This window comes from Rhinopithecus bieti, unplaced genomic scaffold, assembly GCF_001698545.2.
Source record: "Rhinopithecus bieti isolate Rb0 unplaced genomic scaffold, ASM169854v2 scaffold_13352, whole genome shotgun sequence".
Taxonomy (NCBI): Eukaryota; Metazoa; Chordata; class Mammalia; order Primates; family Cercopithecidae; genus Rhinopithecus; species Rhinopithecus bieti.
In genome coordinates, this window is record NW_016808026.1 from 510692 (window position 1) to 529429 (window position 18738).

The 18738-nt window shown below is 33.9% G+C and overlaps 1 protein-coding gene across 17 annotated transcripts in view; it reads left to right on the forward strand.

Moving 5' to 3' along the window:
* Positions 1–18738, forward strand: part of RIMS2 (regulating synaptic membrane exocytosis 2) — a 780622-nt gene that overhangs the window by 314799 nt on the left and 447085 nt on the right. For 3 of the 17 annotated variants that reach the window (XM_017885177.1, XM_017885188.1, XM_017885179.1), the window contains exon 1: positions 11814–12252. The exons of the other annotated variants lie outside the window; for them this stretch is intronic. In XM_017885177.1, the coding sequence (XP_017740666.1) occupies positions 12131–12252 (122 nt within the window). In that variant the 5' untranslated portion in view covers positions 11814–12130. Of the gene's footprint in view, positions 1–11813; positions 12253–18738 lie in introns of those variants that run through there. 17 annotated transcript variants of the gene reach the window in all.

The following is an 18738-nucleotide window of genomic DNA, read 5'->3' on the forward strand; positions in this document are numbered from 1 at the left end:
GGCACCCACCAACACACCTGGCTAATTTTTTGTATTTTTGATAGAGACGGGGTTTCACCATGTTGGCCAGGCTGGTCTGGAAATCCTGGCCTCAGGTGATCCACCCACCTCGGCCTCCCAGAGTACTGGGATTACAGACATGGGCCACCACGCCCAGCTGTTGCCAGGTTTTAGGTGTTGGAACTGCTCTCGCAAAACCTGCTTTTGTACTGGATTATTAAAGCAACCTAGTAATACTTTTGAGAATAATGCCCCTCAAACCAAAGCAGAGTAGGATTAGCCCTTACACTTCTGGCTTAGAAAGAAGAGTGAGAGAGATCACAATTATGGTGCGGCTTCACACATTTGTGGTGGCTTTCACCATGCTTCCCCTTTCTTTTTTGAATTAGATGCCAGAAACTGTTGTGTTATTAGTCTGTTCTGCAGCAATGGTCAGAATTATCGATAGATACAGGGTTGAGTCCCTAAGCAATGCTATAAAATGTTTTTGTACATCAGAAAACAACATGTTTTTTTCAGCTGGCCATCAACAAATTTTTAAAACTTATGAAAACTGATGTAACAATTTTGGACTGTTTCCTGATTTTTATCTGAAATTTTATGAGTAGAAATGTACTAGTCATCTTTAGATTTGTAGTGTGGTTATTTAGGTCTAGGCTGTTCTTCCTTTCTTCCATTCCTGAGTGTACTGTATGGTTCATCCTAAGTTGAAGCATAGGTCAAATTATTACATTATTATTATTATTATTATTATTATTATTATTATTATTATTTTTGAGATGTAGTTTCGCTCTTGTCTCCCAGGCTTGAGTGCAATGGCACGATCTTGGCTCACTGTGCAATCTCCACACACTGCGCGATCTTGGCATACACCTCCACCTCTCGGGTTCAAGCAATTTTCCTGCCTCACCCTCCCAAGTAGCTGGGATTATAGGCACATGCCACTATACCTGGCTAATTTTTGTATTTTTAGTAGAGGCGAGGTTTCATCATGCTTCCCCTTTCTTTGTGAATTAAATGCCAGAAACTGTTGTGTTATTAGCCTGTTCTGCAGCAATGGTCAGAATGTTGGCCAGGCTGATCGCGAACTCCTGACCTCAGGTGATCTGCCTGCCTTGGCCTCCCAAAGTGTTGCGATAACAGGCGTGAGCTACCGTGCCCGGACCAAATTACCTTTTTTGAATGCCTTCTTCTTCCTCCTTTTGTTAGGAATTCCATCATCTGCCTTTTTTCTTATATGTTATCCCTGAGGTCAATTGTTCTATGATCAGTGCCTCAGGGAAATACAGAATACTTTACAACAGAGTACTTTAATGTGCAAAATATATGAAGATACTGTTTTCAAAATGTTTGTCTTTGGACTATCTTTCTTATAACCCTTAGATTTTTATCAGTCGGATGCTTCAAGTAGTTAGTGGAACAAGAATAATGCAATGGAAGAGAGAATGCAGTTGTTTCAATTATATAGTTGGGACTACAGATATAAATTTTAAGAAAAGGAAAATTCCTTTAGCATTTCAGGGATTTTGTTATAGATTATGCATGGTGTATATCTTATGATTTTAATGATTCATTAACTTTATTTAGTTATTTGTTTATTTTCATGTATGGAATATTTTAATAGAAATGCTTTGGTACTCTTAAAAATTAAAACTAAACCCAGCCTGTAAAATCTAAGTGTGTCATGAATTATCATGGCTTATCAGGTTAGAGACTTGTGTTGTTTTTAATTCAAGAGCATAACTTTCTAATTTTGATTCTTTTATTTAATTTTTGAGTTGGTGTTAACTTTCTTAAGATATTTAGCTTAGCCACTAGGCATTTAGAAACCAAGATTCTTAAATAATTTTAATTTAAGAATTTACACTTCTTTTTTTTCTTATTTATTTATTTTTCTTATACTTTAAGTTCTAAGGTACATATGCACAAAGTACAGGTTTGTTACATATGTATACATGTGTCATGTTGGTGTGCTGCACCCATTAACTCGTCATTTCCGTTAGGTGTATCTCCTAATGCTATCCCTCCCACCTGCCCCCACCCCATGACAGGCCCCAGTATGTGATGTTCCCCACCCTGTATCCAAGTGTTCTCAATTTTCAATTCCCACCTATGAGTGAGAACATGCAGTGTTTGGTTTTCTGTCCTTGCGACAGTTTGCTCAGAATGATGGTTTCCAGCTTCATCCATGTCCCTACAAAGGACATGAACTCATCCTTTTTTATGGCTGCATAGTATTCCATGGTGTATATGTGCCGCATTTTCTTAATTCAGTCTATCTTTGATGGACATTTGGGTTGGTTCCAGGTCTTTGCTATTGTGAATAGTGCCACAAAAAACATAAGTGTGCATGTGTCTTTATAGCAGCATGATTTATAATCCTTTGGGTGTATACCCAGTAATGGGATGAAAAAAGGAACATGCANCCTAATGCTATCCCTCCCACCTGCCCCACCCCATGACAGGCCCCAGTATGTGATGTTCCCCACCCTGTATCCAAGTGTTCTCAATTTTCAATTCCCACCTATGAGTGAGAACATGCAGTGTTTGGTTTTCTGTCCTTGCGACAGTTTGCTCAGAATGATGGTTTCCAGCTTCATCCATGTCCCTACAAAGGACATGAACTCATCCTTTTTTATGGCTGCATAGTATTCCATGGTGTATATGTGCCGCATTTTCTTAATTCAGTCTATCTTTGATGGACATTTGGGTTGGTTCCAGGTCTTTGCTATTGTGAATAGTGCCACAAAAAACATAAGTGTGCATGTGTCTTTATAGCAGCATGATTTATAATCCTTTGGGTGTATACCCAGTAATGGGATGAAAAAAGGAACATGCATTCGTATGTTCATTGCAGCACTACTCACAATAGTAAAGACATTGCATCCATCTAAATGCCCATCAATGGTAGACTGCATAAAAAAAAGTGGTACATATAAGGAATGGAATACTATGCAGCAATGAAAAAGAACAAGATCATGTTTTTTTGGAGGAACATGGATGGAGCTAGAGGTCATTATTCTTAGCAAACTGATACAGGAACAGAAAGCCAAATACTGTATGTTCTCACTTATGAGTGGGAGCTACATGATGAGAACACGTGGACACATAGAGGGGAACAACAGACACTGTGGCCCATTGGAGGGTGCAGGCTAGGAGGAGGGAGAGGTTCAGGAAAATAATTAATAAGTACTATGCTTGATATCTGGATGATGAAATAATCTGTACAACAAACCTCCATGACACAAATTTACCTATGTAACGTACCTACACATGTACCCCTAAACTTAAAAGTTAAAAAAAACTTAAAAGAAAACAAAAGAATTTACACTTCAAATATTTTGAGGATGATGTAAAGAAGTTAGTGCTGAGTTTTGGTTTCTCTTGTCATTTGGATGTTTCATAGTACTAATTACACAATTTGAGTTATTACAGAATTTTAGGAACTTACTGTTTAAGAAGGAGAAGTCAGGCACAGTGGCCCACACCTGTAATCTTAACACTTTGGGAGGCTGAGGAGGGAGGATTGATTGAGGCCAGGAGTTCAAGACTCACCTGGGCAACATAGTGAGACCTCCCATATCTACAAGAAAATAAAAAATTATTCAGGCATGATGGTGCACACCTATAGTCTTAGCTACATGGGAGGCCAAAGCGAGAGGATCAGCTGAACCCAGGAGTTCGGGGTTACACCCAGGTGACACAGCAAGACGCTGTCTCAAAATATATATATCTATACCTATATCTATATTGATATAGAAGGGGAGAAACCATTGCTAATGATACAGCTAATCACATGAAAGCTAATAATCTACTATTTTATTTACTTGAGCATTGCTAAAGAAAAGTTCATGGGCCAACATCATATTTAATATGTGATGGTTAATGATTGTATTATAATTTTAGAGTTCTCCACTGTTTGTAAATTAAATTTTGAGCTTTACTTGTGGCTAGTGTATCAAAAGTATAAATAAAAAAATTTGTCATGTTCTTACCCAGAAATAATCAATATTATCATTTTGGTTTATATTGTTGCAGTGTGCTCTCAGATTTTGAACATTTAAAACCTTCTGAGATATACTACTAAATATTTATTAAAATGTTGTACCAATGTACACTCCTACCAATAAATATGGTATGAGACTGTGCATTTTTTGATCCTCTGGTCAATATTTTGTCAATTTAATAGGAAAATACATTACCTTATTATTTTATTTGCATTCTTTTGATTGCTTTTAGATTGAACTTATTCAAGTGTTGATTAGTTTTTTAGATATCTTCTGTCATGAATTGCCTTGCTTCCAAAAGTTCCTTAACACATCTTCTGTTAGAACTCTTATTATCACTGTCATTTCCAGTGAGACACTAAAATTCTAATAGAACATACATAGAGAAAGCAATTGCCATCATCTATACCATTTGTAAGAGTTAATGTCTCTCTGCTGGACTCAATGTAAATATGGAGCTGATGCTTGGAAGTCCTTTTGAGTTTATCTAATTTTCTGGAAAAGGATAATCATAAGCCCGACATCCTATCAGCATTAACGGATAGAAGGATAGAGACTTGGACAAGGAAAATATAAATATTTGTCAAATGAGTAAGTGTGATAAATAAAAGATACTTGAGCATAATTATTAGAATTCAGATACCAGTAATTTGATTCCCTAAATAGTTCATAGTGAGTTTACTTCCAAACACTTTATAATTTATAAAATGCATTGGTACTTATGAGATTTTAATACAGTAATTTCAGTATGAGGTGATATAGCTTATTTTATATTTGGTAAAACCATCACTCAGATACATAAAGTAAATATGCTGAGGTAATATAGCTAGTTTGGGTTGGGGTCAGTACTTAAAACCAGGCTGCCTGACGCCAAATACAGTGTTCTTTCTGTTCTGACAGAAGTCTCCAGTATTTATGTTACATGTGAACCTGCACTATATTGAAAATTTAAAACAAACATTATCTGTAAACATTCTTTGTAATATTCAGGATATCCATAACAAATTACAAAGTCCATTAAAAGCACAATGTTTTGATTGCAAATATTGGTTACTCCTGTGTTTATGACCCTTATAAGATGATGTGGCAGACTAAAATAAATAAGCAAAAAAACCCTGTAGAAACTGAGAACCAAATGAAGTCCTGAGGTGGTTTCCTATCCTGTCTATGTATGTTATTGAAAAGAATTAACTTTTGTTAACATGTAGGCATCCATTTATTCAATAAATGTTTAATGAACTGCCTACTCTGTACTAGGCACTATGCTTGATGAGTGACACAAGAGTGCAGGACTTAAACTCATGGAATTGAGGGTAAAAGATATTAAACATTTTTTTCAAGTAAATATATAGTCACACATATCAAATGCTGTGAAGAATGAGCACAGGGTATAATGAGAATGCATAATAGGGGACCTAATTTAGGTCAGAGAAAGTCTTTCTAAAGGAGGGACATTTGAGCCCTTAAGGATGAGTAGGAGCAGGTTAAAGGGTGGTAATGGAGAAGGAAGGTGGAAGAAATCATTTCTGGGATACTGAGGGAACTAGAAGAAAGCTGCTCGGTAGTATGGGTGTTGTATAGTGAGAGCTGGAAAATAAGTCTCCGAGGAAGGCAGTTGATATATCATTGACTCTTTCAAATGAGTCATTTTAAGTCTGTTTCTAGTGTTTACATTACTTAGACCACTTTGATGCTTTTCTATGACTTGGTCTTCATACGCAATTTTGAAATATAAAAGAAACCTTTTAATAACAAATGTTGTTTTGCAGTATGATCACCTTCTTACTTAGTAGACTTGTTTCTAAAGGGCTTCTGATTATTGATAAAATTAAATCTATTTAAAAGGGGAGACTTTAAATTTTTTCCCATCACAGATAGTATGAGCTGTGAAATTGACTTGAAAATAAGAATTTTAAAATGTTTGTTTACGCTTGTAGAAATTGACCTTTCATAGATGTGAAAAGTCAACTCATAATCAGAGGCTTAAAATTAAAGCACATCAGGTTGCTTCTGCTTGAGGTAAATGGAAGAAGCCCATTTAAAGTTACTTGTGAGTTAAAACATTTGAGATATAGTTTTCCTATTCATCTATCGAAATTGGCCATTTTACAATAGGTGTGCATGTGTGTGTGTGTGTGTGTGTGTATGTGTACATGTGCACATGTGTGTACATGTGTAAAAAAATAGAATCATAGGGAGGGAGCATAGAAAATGGAGTCCAAAGCAAAGACTCCAAAAGCAAAAAAATATAAATTTTTTTGAAAAAAAAATTCAAAATATGTTTGCTATCTTTTATAAATTATGTGATATTTAATTCAATACAGCTTCAGGCCAGGCACAGTGGCTCACGCCTGTAATCCCAGCACTTTGGGAGGCCAGGCTGGGTGGATCACTTGAGGTCAGGAGTTTGAGACCAGCCTGGCCAATATGGTGAAAGCCTGTCTCCACTGAAAATACAAAATTAGCTGGGCGTGGTGGCACACTCCTGTAATCCCAGCTACACAGGAGGCTGAGGCAGAATTGCTTGAACCCGGGAGGCAGATGTTGCGGTGAGCACCACTGCATTCCAGCCTGGGTGACAATGAGTGACACTGTCTCCAAAAAAAAAAAAAANCCATCTAAATGCCCATCAATGGTAGACTGCATAAAAAAAAGTGGTACATATAAGGAATGGAATACTATGCAGCAATGAAAAAGAACAAGATCATGTTTTTTTGGAGGAACATGGATGGAGCTAGAGGTCATTATTCTTAGCAAACTGATACAGGAACAGAAAGCCAAATACTGTATGTTCTCACTTATGAGTGGGAGCTACATGATGAGAACACGTGGACACATAGAGGGGAACAACAGACACTGTGGCCCATTGGAGGGTGCAGGCTAGGAGGAGGGAGAGGTTCAGGAAAAATAATTAATAAGTACTATGCTTGATATCTGGATGATGAAATAATCTGTACAACAAACCTCCATGACACAAATTTACCTATGTAACGTACCTACACATGTACCCCTAAACTTAAAAGTTAAAAAAAACTTAAAAAGAAAAACAAAAGAATTTACACTTCAAATATTTTTGAGGATGATGTAAAGAAGTTAGTGCTGAGTTTTGGTTTCTCTTGTCATTTGGATGTTTCATAGTACTAATTACACAATTTGAGTTATTACAGAATTTTAGGAACTTACTGTTTAAGAAGGAGAAGTCAGGCACAGTGGCCCACACCTGTAATCTTAACACTTTGGGAGGCTGAGGAGGGAGGATTGATTGAGGCCAGGAGTTCAAGACTCACCTGGGCAACATAGTGAGACCTCCCATATCTACAAGAAAATAAAAAATTATTCAGGCATGATGGTGCACACCTATAGTCTTAGCTACATGGGAGGCCAAAGCGAGAGGATCAGCTGAACCCAGGAGTTCGGGGTTACACCCAGGTGACACAGCAAGACGCTGTCTCAAAATATATATATCTATACCTATATCTATATTGATATAGAAGGGGAGAAACCATTGCTAATGATACAGCTAATCACATGAAAGCTAATAATCTACTATTTTATTTACTTGAGCATTGCTAAAGAAAAGTTCATGGGCCAACATCATATTTAATATGTGATGGTTAATGATTGTATTATAATTTTAGAGTTCTCCACTGTTTGTAAATTAAATTTTGAGCTTTACTTGTGGCTAGTGTATCAAAAAGTATAAATAAAAAAATTTGTCATGTTCTTACCCAGAAATAATCAATATTATCATTTTGGTTTATATTGTTGCAGTGTGCTCTCAGATTTTGAACATTTAAAAACCTTCTGAGATATACTACTAAATATTTATTAAAATGTTGTACCAATGTACACTCCTACCAATAAATATGGTATGAGACTGTGCATTTTTTGATCCTCTGGTCAATATTTTGTCAATTTAATAGGAAAAATACATTACCTTATTATTTTTATTTGCATTCTTTTGATTGCTTTTAGATTGAACTTATTCAAGTGTTGATTAGTTTTTTAGATATCTTCTGTCATGAATTGCCTTGCTTCCAAAAGTTCCTTAACACATCTTCTGTTAGAACTCTTATTATCACTGTCATTTCCAGTGAGACACTAAAAATTCTAATAGAACATACATAGAGAAAGCAATTGCCATCATCTATACCATTTGTAAGAGTTAATGTCTCTCTGCTGGACTCAATGTAAATATGGAGCTGATGCTTGGAAGTCCTTTTGAGTTTATCTAATTTTTCTGGAAAAGGATAATCATAAGCCCGACATCCTATCAGCATTAACGGATAGAAGGATAGAGACTTGGACAAGGAAAATATAAATATTTGTCAAATGAGTAAGTGTGATAAATAAAAGATACTTGAGCATAATTATTAGAATTCAGATACCAGTAATTTGATTCCCTAAATAGTTCATAGTGAGTTTACTTCCAAACACTTTATAATTTATAAAATGCATTGGTACTTATGAGATTTTAATACAGTAATTTCAGTATGAGGTGATATAGCTTATTTTATATTTGGTAAAACCATCACTCAGATACATAAAGTAAATATGCTGAGGTAATATAGCTAGTTTGGGTTGGGGTCAGTACTTAAAACCAGGCTGCCTGACGCCAAATACAGTGTTCTTTCTGTTCTGACAGAAGTCTCCAGTATTTATGTTACATGTGAACCTGCACTATATTGAAAATTTAAAACAAACATTATCTGTAAACATTCTTTGTAATATTCAGGATATCCATAACAAATTACAAAGTCCATTAAAAGCACAATGTTTTTGATTGCAAATATTGGTTACTCCTGTGTTTATGACCCTTATAAGATGATGTGGCAGACTAAAAATAAATAAGCAAAAAAACCCTGTAGAAACTGAGAACCAAATGAAGTCCTGAGGTGGTTTCCTATCCTGTCTATGTATGTTATTGAAAAAGAATTAACTTTTTGTTAACATGTAGGCATCCATTTATTCAATAAATGTTTAATGAACTGCCTACTCTGTACTAGGCACTATGCTTGATGAGTGACACAAGAGTGCAGGACTTAAACTCATGGAATTGAGGGTAAAAGATATTAAACATTTTTTTCAAGTAAATATATAGTCACACATATCAAATGCTGTGAAGAATGAGCACAGGGTATAATGAGAATGCATAATAGGGGACCTAATTTAGGTCAGAGAAAGTCTTTCTAAAGGAGGGACATTTGAGCCCTTAAGGATGAGTAGGAGCAGGTTAAAGGGTGGTAATGGAGAAGGAAGGTGGAAGAAATCATTTCTGGGATACTGAGGGAACTAGAAGAAAGCTGCTCGGTAGTATGGGTGTTGTATAGTGAGAGCTGGAAAAATAAGTCTCCGAGGAAGGCAGTTGATATATCATTGACTCTTTCAAATGAGTCATTTTTAAGTCTGTTTCTAGTGTTTACATTACTTAGACCACTTTGATGCTTTTTCTATGACTTGGTCTTCATACGCAATTTTGAAATATAAAAGAAACCTTTTTAATAACAAATGTTGTTTTGCAGTATGATCACCTTCTTACTTAGTAGACTTGTTTCTAAAGGGCTTCTGATTATTGATAAAAATTAAATCTATTTAAAAGGGGAGACTTTAAATTTTTTCCCATCACAGATAGTATGAGCTGTGAAATTGACTTGAAAATAAGAATTTTTAAAATGTTTGTTTACGCTTGTAGAAATTGACCTTTCATAGATGTGAAAAGTCAACTCATAATCAGAGGCTTAAAAATTAAAGCACATCAGGTTGCTTCTGCTTGAGGTAAATGGAAGAAGCCCATTTAAAGTTACTTGTGAGTTAAAACATTTGAGATATAGTTTTCCTATTCATCTATCGAAATTGGCCATTTTACAATAGGTGTGCATGTGTGTGTGTGTGTGTGTGTGTATGTGTACATGTGCACATGTGTGTACATGTGTAAAAAAATAGAATCATAGGGAGGGAGCATAGAAAATGGAGTCCAAAGCAAAGACTCCAAAAGCAAAAAAATATAAATTTTTTTGAAAAAAAAATTCAAAATATGTTTGCTATCTTTTATAAATTATGTGATATTTAATTCAATACAGCTTCAGGCCAGGCACAGTGGCTCACGCCTGTAATCCCAGCACTTTGGGAGGCCAGGCTGGGTGGATCACTTGAGGTCAGGAGTTTGAGACCAGCCTGGCCAATATGGTGAAAGCCTGTCTCCACTGAAAATACAAAATTAGCTGGGCGTGGTGGCACACTCCTGTAATCCCAGCTACTCAGGAGGCTGAGGCAGAATTGCTTGAACCCGGGAGGCAGATGTTGCGGTGAGCACCACTGCATTCCAGCCTGGGTGACAATGAGTGACACTGTCTCCAAAAAAAAAAAAAAAAAAAAAAAAAAATTTTATATTTAAAAAAAAAAAAAGTTCATTAATTTAAAAATAAATAAATAAAGCCTCAGTTTCTTTTCATCCATAAAATGAGAGTGGCATTAGCACATACAATGTTTTCTGGATATTAAAAAATAAATTTGGAAGTGCTTTATAAACTGAAAATACTTTATGATTTTTAGGCATGTATGTGTGTTTGACAAATAGATTTGTGTATACCTGTAAAAATCTGAAATAATAAATAATATTGAAGTAATAAAATAATAAACTGAAATAATAAAATAGGGACATTCTTAGTTGAGAAGAAACCCATAATTGAACATCTTGTTTTAAAATGGTTGTTTAAAATTTATATTATTACATGTTTAATTTGTGTTGTTCTTTTGTGACATGATTATGCCAAAAAAGAATTCATAGCTTTTAAAAACTTAATGTATTTAAATGTCTGTTTATTGATAGTGTGTGGAAAAGGATAAAAGGCAATGAGTTGAGGTAAAAGGGCAAAAGGGCTGGATCTACTAAAGAAATGTCAAAGGTTAGGAGCTATTAAAAGTCAATAAGTATACTAAACATCTCTGTAAGCGAGTTGATATTTAAAATTTGGCTTACACACTAATTTTAGAGATCTGTTATAGAAAGATAGCTGCCCTTTGGTATAGGATAACCTAAATGTTTATCAGAAACAGAATTATTCAATGATAATAGATGATGATGGGGTGGCTTTCCAAGACCGTAGGAGCCCTCAGGAAACATTTTCTTCTACAAAATACTATGACCACCATTATTGAAATAAATTAGTAATAACTGATGAAGTGTCTCCGGCCTTGACTGTAGGGTTTTTCCTCCGCTTGGATTTGGAGAGAAGTTTTAATTTAGTGTGTGGTGTTTGGGTGAATTTTAATTGATAAGCTATCATTTTTTCCTAAAATTATGTGAATAACCATGTAGTCACTATGTATATAGCCTTTAGAAAGGAACTAGATTCAACATTATCCACTTTGCTTTAAAAATAAATAAATGGAGAAATTTTAAAATGAGAAATTAAAACACCTAAGTACATGTTTTCCAAATGTACTTCTCTTAGAAGCACGGCATTTTAAATGCAGATGATAAATGCTCTATTGTTGATCATATTTTCATTGCTTCATGACATCAAAAGAAGAATCTACGACCTATTTTTAGAGTGTTCTGGTCCTTTGCAGCAGCTTGCACGTTGAAGAGATACACTCTGTTGCTGGAGTTATTTGTTTTTCAGGAAAAGAGAAAAGGGTTGGGGAAATGCATGATTTCTCTTATTCTTACCCAGTAGTAGCATTGAGAAGATACCTTGTTCCCATTTTTATTACTTCTGATATTTTATTGCTGGCAGCCAGATGTGCTAAAACTCCTGACGACAGCATCTATTCATTGCGTGTTTTTAATAGGCTTAGAGAAATATGAGTAGAGTACATGAGAGCAGCTCAGCTTCACACTTCAGCTGGGAATGCCCAAAAAGCTTACTGCTGTTTAGAATTCTTGCTACAGTCAGGAGAAAGCCGAAAGCTGCACGGGTACTGAATCTCTTACAACTGAATTAGAAGAATAATGACTGTACAATTAACTATCAACCTCTGTTCATTTAAGCACAGTTTTTACAGAGCTCAGGAGAAATATGGAACTTGATTGGCATGTTTTTATTTGATGGTGTCAGCAAATAGATGATTTTAAAGACAGGTGGTAGAGAAAATAAGAGAAGGGGAAAAAAAGAAAGAAAATGCAATTTGAGACATTGCGCCAGGTCTGCAATTCTGTTTTATCTCATTTTCATGGGGTTTTTTCATCCCCACCAAATATCTTACAAAATGAGCTTTTTGGACAAACACTGAACAATGCAAGGTGAGTAGAGCTAAACTCTATTTTCTTTTAATATTGTTGTTTTCAGAATAATAATCTTATGTGCCTGTAAAAATTGTTTTGTATTAAAGTGCTAGTATTACAAAGGTGTTGTCTTTTTACTGTAAATTTAAAATTTTACGTAGCATTCTTAATTTGATTTTAAGAAGGAAAATAAGCTTACTTCAAAGCAGAAAAAGCATCTTAAATTTAACTAGCTTGACCTCTGAAACGTAATACAGATATCAGGCTGTTTCATTATTTTGTTTTCTAAATACGTAAAATGACTTAAAAATGCCAGATAGATGTTTTCTTTGTGATCATGGCAGTGATTACATTGCATATATAAGGATGGGGCCATATAATCATATGTGATTTGGTTGAAAATGTGAATTAGCAATCGTGCATGCTCCTGTGAAACATGTGGTAGATGTTTTCTAGGTTTAAGAGATTTCTCTATGCAGGGTAGCTCGATAATCACTTTTAAACAAGATATATTGTGGAACTGCGAATAATGCTTTGCATTAGGTCGGCTAATTTGGCAGGATTCTTTGTTATAAATTCCTATTGCTTTTTCAACCTGATCATTTTCCTGTGGTGAAGCCTGTTAAATTATGAACATATCTTTCAGATGGTTTCTCTGGCTTACACTAAAAGATATTCTATTAAAGAATGCTTTTGGAATGCAGTTTTATCACCCAGTTCTTTGCTCATTTAAGTTGTTTGGCTTTTGACAATTTCTCATGTTACATACTTAGTATAAAAAAGACCCCATTTTAACTAAATATATGTGGAAAAGACTGAGAAAGAAATTCTGTGAACATGGCAATGTACTGAAACCTTCTGGAAACTGATGGGGAACTAATAGTGCATAAAACATTGAATGGTTTTACTCGTCTCTTCTTTTTAGTATCTCTGCACAATGTGAGGCATCCTGTTTTGGAGATTTAAAAAATACCTGTTATACAATATGTATCTTAATTTAGCAAATGAAAACAAGGCTTTTAAAATTTGTTGGCATTTAAAATGTTTACTGATGATAAATATATTTACAACCTTTACTTTGAATATGGGATAACATATCTATTTCTTATAAAATTTCACTTTCTTTCCTCAATCCAGTTTTATTCAATAAATGAATTGGATTTTGTTTATATTTTATCTTGAGACTAATTAAAAACATAAAACAGTATATGAAATGTTAGGATATGCTAAATTGGATATCTATATTTTAAGATGCTTTTTTCCTTTTTTGAAGTAATACATCAGTTTAGTGTCTATAATTTATGAAAAAATATCTATTTTATGTTATATTTAAATTAAAAAGCAAGTATGGCTTTCTAAAAATTTCCATGTCCTGAAGCTACCAGAGTTTTAGGATTTGTACTCATCCTTTATAAACCTTTTCCTTGTTTTAATTCCATCTTTTTTTTAATGCTAAGAATTTATGTGTAAACTTATTAATATTAGGGTTTAGGTATAGAAATTATGCTATTAACAGCATAGTAAAGAATTGGTTTTAAAGTAAGTATTATTAATTTAAAAATCTGAAAATAACTATTTTTTGAGGAAATTGTGTGCATCCCTATCACTGTGTACTTGCTTTGGCTTCAAGTTTCTTTTATTGTTGGCATGCCTCTAATTTCAGTAAGAGCCTTTAAAGCTGTCATTAAAATCTGGACTTTTATGCTGCTGCCCTTAAACATTAGACTATGAAGTTTTTAATACTCCTATATGACCAATATGGTTTAACTTATATTGATTATTATCTAAAATTATCCCAAACTACCAATTAATCAATAAAGAATTTATCTTGCTTTAGGGGAAAAAATCCCTGCCTTTATATGTCCTTAACTTATTAGTCTTTAAAAATCATGTGACCTTATATCACAAATACATCTATGCATCTTCATAAATGATCAGCTACTTGATTTACTTTTAAGATCAATCAAAAAAGTTCTGCAAATAGTTATTGTTTTAGAAGTATGATTGAGCTGAAAAAATAAGTATATGATTTTATGTTCCACATATTTTAATTTTGGTTATTTTTTTGTGTTCAGTTTAGATACAAGGGTCTTTAAACCTTTTTTCTGCTTTATATTCTTTTTAAACAATATAAGTCTTATGTATCCTGCATAGGTATTAAATTTTATTTAACACTAAAGTGGAAAGTAAAGATATAGACTAAAAAATTATTCTTGAACAAAAATATCATGGAAGAAGAATGACCTGAATATGTCATCCAAAATTATCTCATATGCAAGAATTTAATTTTTTTCTGAATAATGGACCCTTCAATTAGACCTCTATGAATCTTCTTAAGCATAATTTAAGCATCATTATATAACTATCACCTCTGAAAGAACAGTGTGTTGGTTGTTAGTACATGGATAGTGATCATTTATTGTTTGGGAGTAGTTGAACATGGGGAATATTCCAGTTTTGTATTGTGAATTAACCTAAATCTTTAAATGATAGAAAAAATAGCCATCAATTTGGACAATTAGATATTTTATTCTGGAATTGCTTCTAGTAGGGATTACTAGAATAGTACTATGCATCATCTGTAGACAATATATTATTAAAAGGGGCCCTTTCAAGTAGTTTTTAAACTAAGGCACTTCTGTTGGTAGCTAATCTTATTCTCAAATCTGCAACTCAACTTTCATTAGGATTTTAGATGGTGGGCAGTTTGGACTTCTATGACATATTAGCAATAAACATTAAAGGCATGAACTTCCGTAATAACTGCTCCAGAAAAATTTCCAAGTTCAATTTGTCAAAGGAGGAAGATTTTTAAATCCACCAGTAATACTGTATGTGTCATAGTCTCCCAACTTGGAGATTAAATATATATTTGTTAAGTGAATTCATTAAGTAATGATTAAATGAAATTATCTAGAGTAATATATTAAAATATTTAGGGACTAACTTTTGTTGGAAACCGTACGCACAACCCTTATTTCATACTGAAAGTGTTTAGCTTATTCTCTTATTGTAATGGTTCTTGAGTGCCATTTTAGTGCATGAAGGAGGCAGCAGGATTCTTTGTTCTTTTGCAGCTAAAATGAAACAACTGGAAGTCTAGCAAAAAAAAAAAAATCGTCTTCATCCTGCATAAACTCACTTGACTCACTTAATAGGTTTTGATGAAATGCCACTTTAGTTTAATTTTTTGTTATCAAGTTTTCTCATTGTAAACTCTCTCAAGTGAAATTACTTAATCAGGACACAAAGATAATTGCTTTTATCATTAATAAAAAAGTCAAGTACTGAGTTCAATATGAAATCTAATTTTTGTCAGCTTGTCTTTGGAAGCAAACATAAATATTGAGATGCTAGAAGATGTATTTTTTAGCATGGTTCACTGCATTGAGTTATCAATTGCTTTGGGCAATATTCAAATAAACATGCTAATGATGGCTATTTTTTGTGATAAAATTCATCCTCTAAGTTTTCCATTTGCCAATTTTAGCCATCCTTTTATACAATAAAGAGATCTGTATTTTCCTCTAGATGTATTTCTTTGCCACTGAATGTGTGACAGTGAATTTGCTGTGCCTTCTGGCCACACAGGGGCATAATAGAACTGGAATTTATTTAGAGTAGATATTAAAAACAGTCTTTCCGTATACGTACAATGAAATATGCAGACTTTCATATTTAAAAGTAAGCAAAGAAAAAATGTTAGTAGACTGAAGAATATTTGAATTTTTTTTTTTTTCAGTTACAAATAAGATAACCATATGATCCAGTTTGCCTGGAGTACTCCCAATTTATGCCTGCAGTCATCCAGTGATTATTATTAGTACTATTCTCTCTCAAAGGTGTTGCAATTTGAAAGTAAATTACAGGGCTACTCTAATTATAAAAGTGAAATATAAAGCTTAAATTCACTTAGTTTAAGTGGATTCTTTTCCATTGAAACATTGACACTTTTCTAAAACATTAATATTTTAAGTAAAATGTGATTTGCTAAATAAATGTTTATTTAGTATTATTTTTGGTCAGAAGTTCTAAGTTATTCCTGTAGCATTTATTATTGATTTGGTTTACAATCAAACCAGTAATTTGTGTTCAGGAATTTTGGCACAGATAATGATTCTTCATCATGGTACGTTAATGACTACTTTGACATTGAAAGAACAACATGCTTACTTTTCATAGTTCTCAGGGTGCTCTCTACACAGTGTGCTTTGTTTGGACTTGGTATGATTCCAGCACAACTGATTTTTCATATTGCAAGAAAAGTCTGTGTTACGAGTTATAAAGCACCCAGTCATCTAATATACACATTTTATGTACATATATATACTTTATTAAACATACATAATTGTGGTTATAAAATATTTTTATAACTATAACATTATTCATTATAGACATAAAAGCGTATAACACAATTATCTATTTAGACTTCTAATCAAAATGGCTTTTGATTTAGATATGTGTGTCATTAATATTTTCACAAGAATACCTGTGGACCTTAGCGATGTACTACAATTATTAGTATAGGTCCTTAATCTGACACTGATCTACAGTCTTTAAGCATTTTCTTTATTGAAAACAGTTTTATAAAGCTACTGCTTTTGGTGATGACTGACAGGTAAATGTTAACTCTACTTTTAAATTATCAACTTCTGTATGATCATAAAGGATTTTAAAAGTTGGAAATAATTACTAGTAAACTTCTTTAATTCTGGCGCTACTCACTAAATAGTAAAATGAATTCATTTCATGTGGGCTATAGGCTTTCTTCTTATCCGTCTATGAATTACTCACAAAAAATTCATGGCCCCAACAAAAGAATTCCACAATTTCAGTTTTGCTTTCAAATTTGAGAAATTGTAAGTATTTTAGAAAAATGTGTGAACATTTCTTATAGGGCAAAATAGAAAAACCCATTGCATGTTAAAAATTATAGTATCTTAAAATATGAGGGCTCTTTATTTTGCCTAGTATTTTTTAAACTATGCTTTCTGTTTTGGGCAGAGAACACTTTCAAGGTCTAACTCAATATGTAAAGCAGATAAAAGTAGAGCAACTCCGGTACAGAAAGTGGGATATGGGACCCATGTTTGGTTCTAAGAAACATATTTGGAGACTTTTTTATTCTACTGCTGTCATTTTACTCTTGAACAAACTAAAGTCCAGCTGCTTACTTAAACTCAGGACAGTTACTTATATGGCTTTAAACTTTTCATTTCATTGTAAGTCCTTTGAAATGTCAGACATAGAGTTAATGGAAAAGGACAAGGAAAACTGCTGCGTTTAAGTAAGGATTTATTTGTGCCTGATTTTTCTACTACACATTGTAGCTTTGTGTTGGGTAGTATTGAACATAGCAGTTATGCTCATATCTAGGGTCTGCTGCTTACTGGCTATGTGTTACTGGTAAAGTTGCTGTCCTAAGAGCTCCTTGAGTTAGGGGCTACATATTTATTAATCTCTGAATTCCCACAGTTATATTCTTCACACTCCTTCCCAGTCAATACCCACTCCCCTCAGCCTCCAGAACCAACTGTTGTACTGCTTTTCCCCACTAGTGTAGATTAGTTTTGCTTGTTCTGAAACTTCACATAATCAAATTTTATAGAAGCTGCTCTTTTTTGGTAAGGCACTTTACTCAGCATAATTTCATCTATTTATTTGTTTTTATTTTTATTTTTTGATGTGATCTCACTCTGTCACCCAGACTGGAGTGCAGTGGCGTGATCTCGGCTCATGACAACCTCCCCTAAGCTCAAGTGATCCTCCCACTTCAGCCTCCTGAGAAGCTGGGACCACAGGCAATGTGCTACCATGCCTAGCTAATTTTTTTTTTTGGTAGAGATAGGGTTTCACCATGCTGCCCAGGCTGGTCTCAAGACCCTGAGCTCAGGCGATCCACCTGCCTCACCTCCCAAAGTGCAGGGATTACAGACATGAGCCACTGCCCCTGGCCTACTCAGCATAGTTTTAAAACATTCATTCATATTGTGGTGTGTGTGAGTAGTTTTTTCCTTTTCATTGCTGAATAGTATTTCTTTTTATGAATATACCACACTTTCATGTAAGTCTTTTTGTGGTCATCTATTTTATTTCTCTTGGGCAAATAACTAAAAGAGAAATTTGTGGATCATAGGGTGGATGTATGTTTAGTTTCATAATGCCACATCATTTTTAAAAACACATTTAAATGATACTTATCTACAGTTTTAAGTATTTTCTTTATTGAAAGAAGTTTTAGACTCCCACCAACAATGATTGAAGGTTTTGGTGATGCCATATGCTTTCCAACATTTGGTGATACAGGTTTTTAATTTTTATCATTCTGGTGAGTTTATAGTGGCATCTTCTTATGATAATTTTATTATATTTGCCTCATGACTAACAACTCCAAGAACTTTTTCATACTGTTGTTGGCTATTTGTGTATCCTTCTTTGTAAAGTGTCCAATATTTTAAAATTAGGCTGTGTTTTATTAAATTCACTAGTAAGTGAATGTGTGTA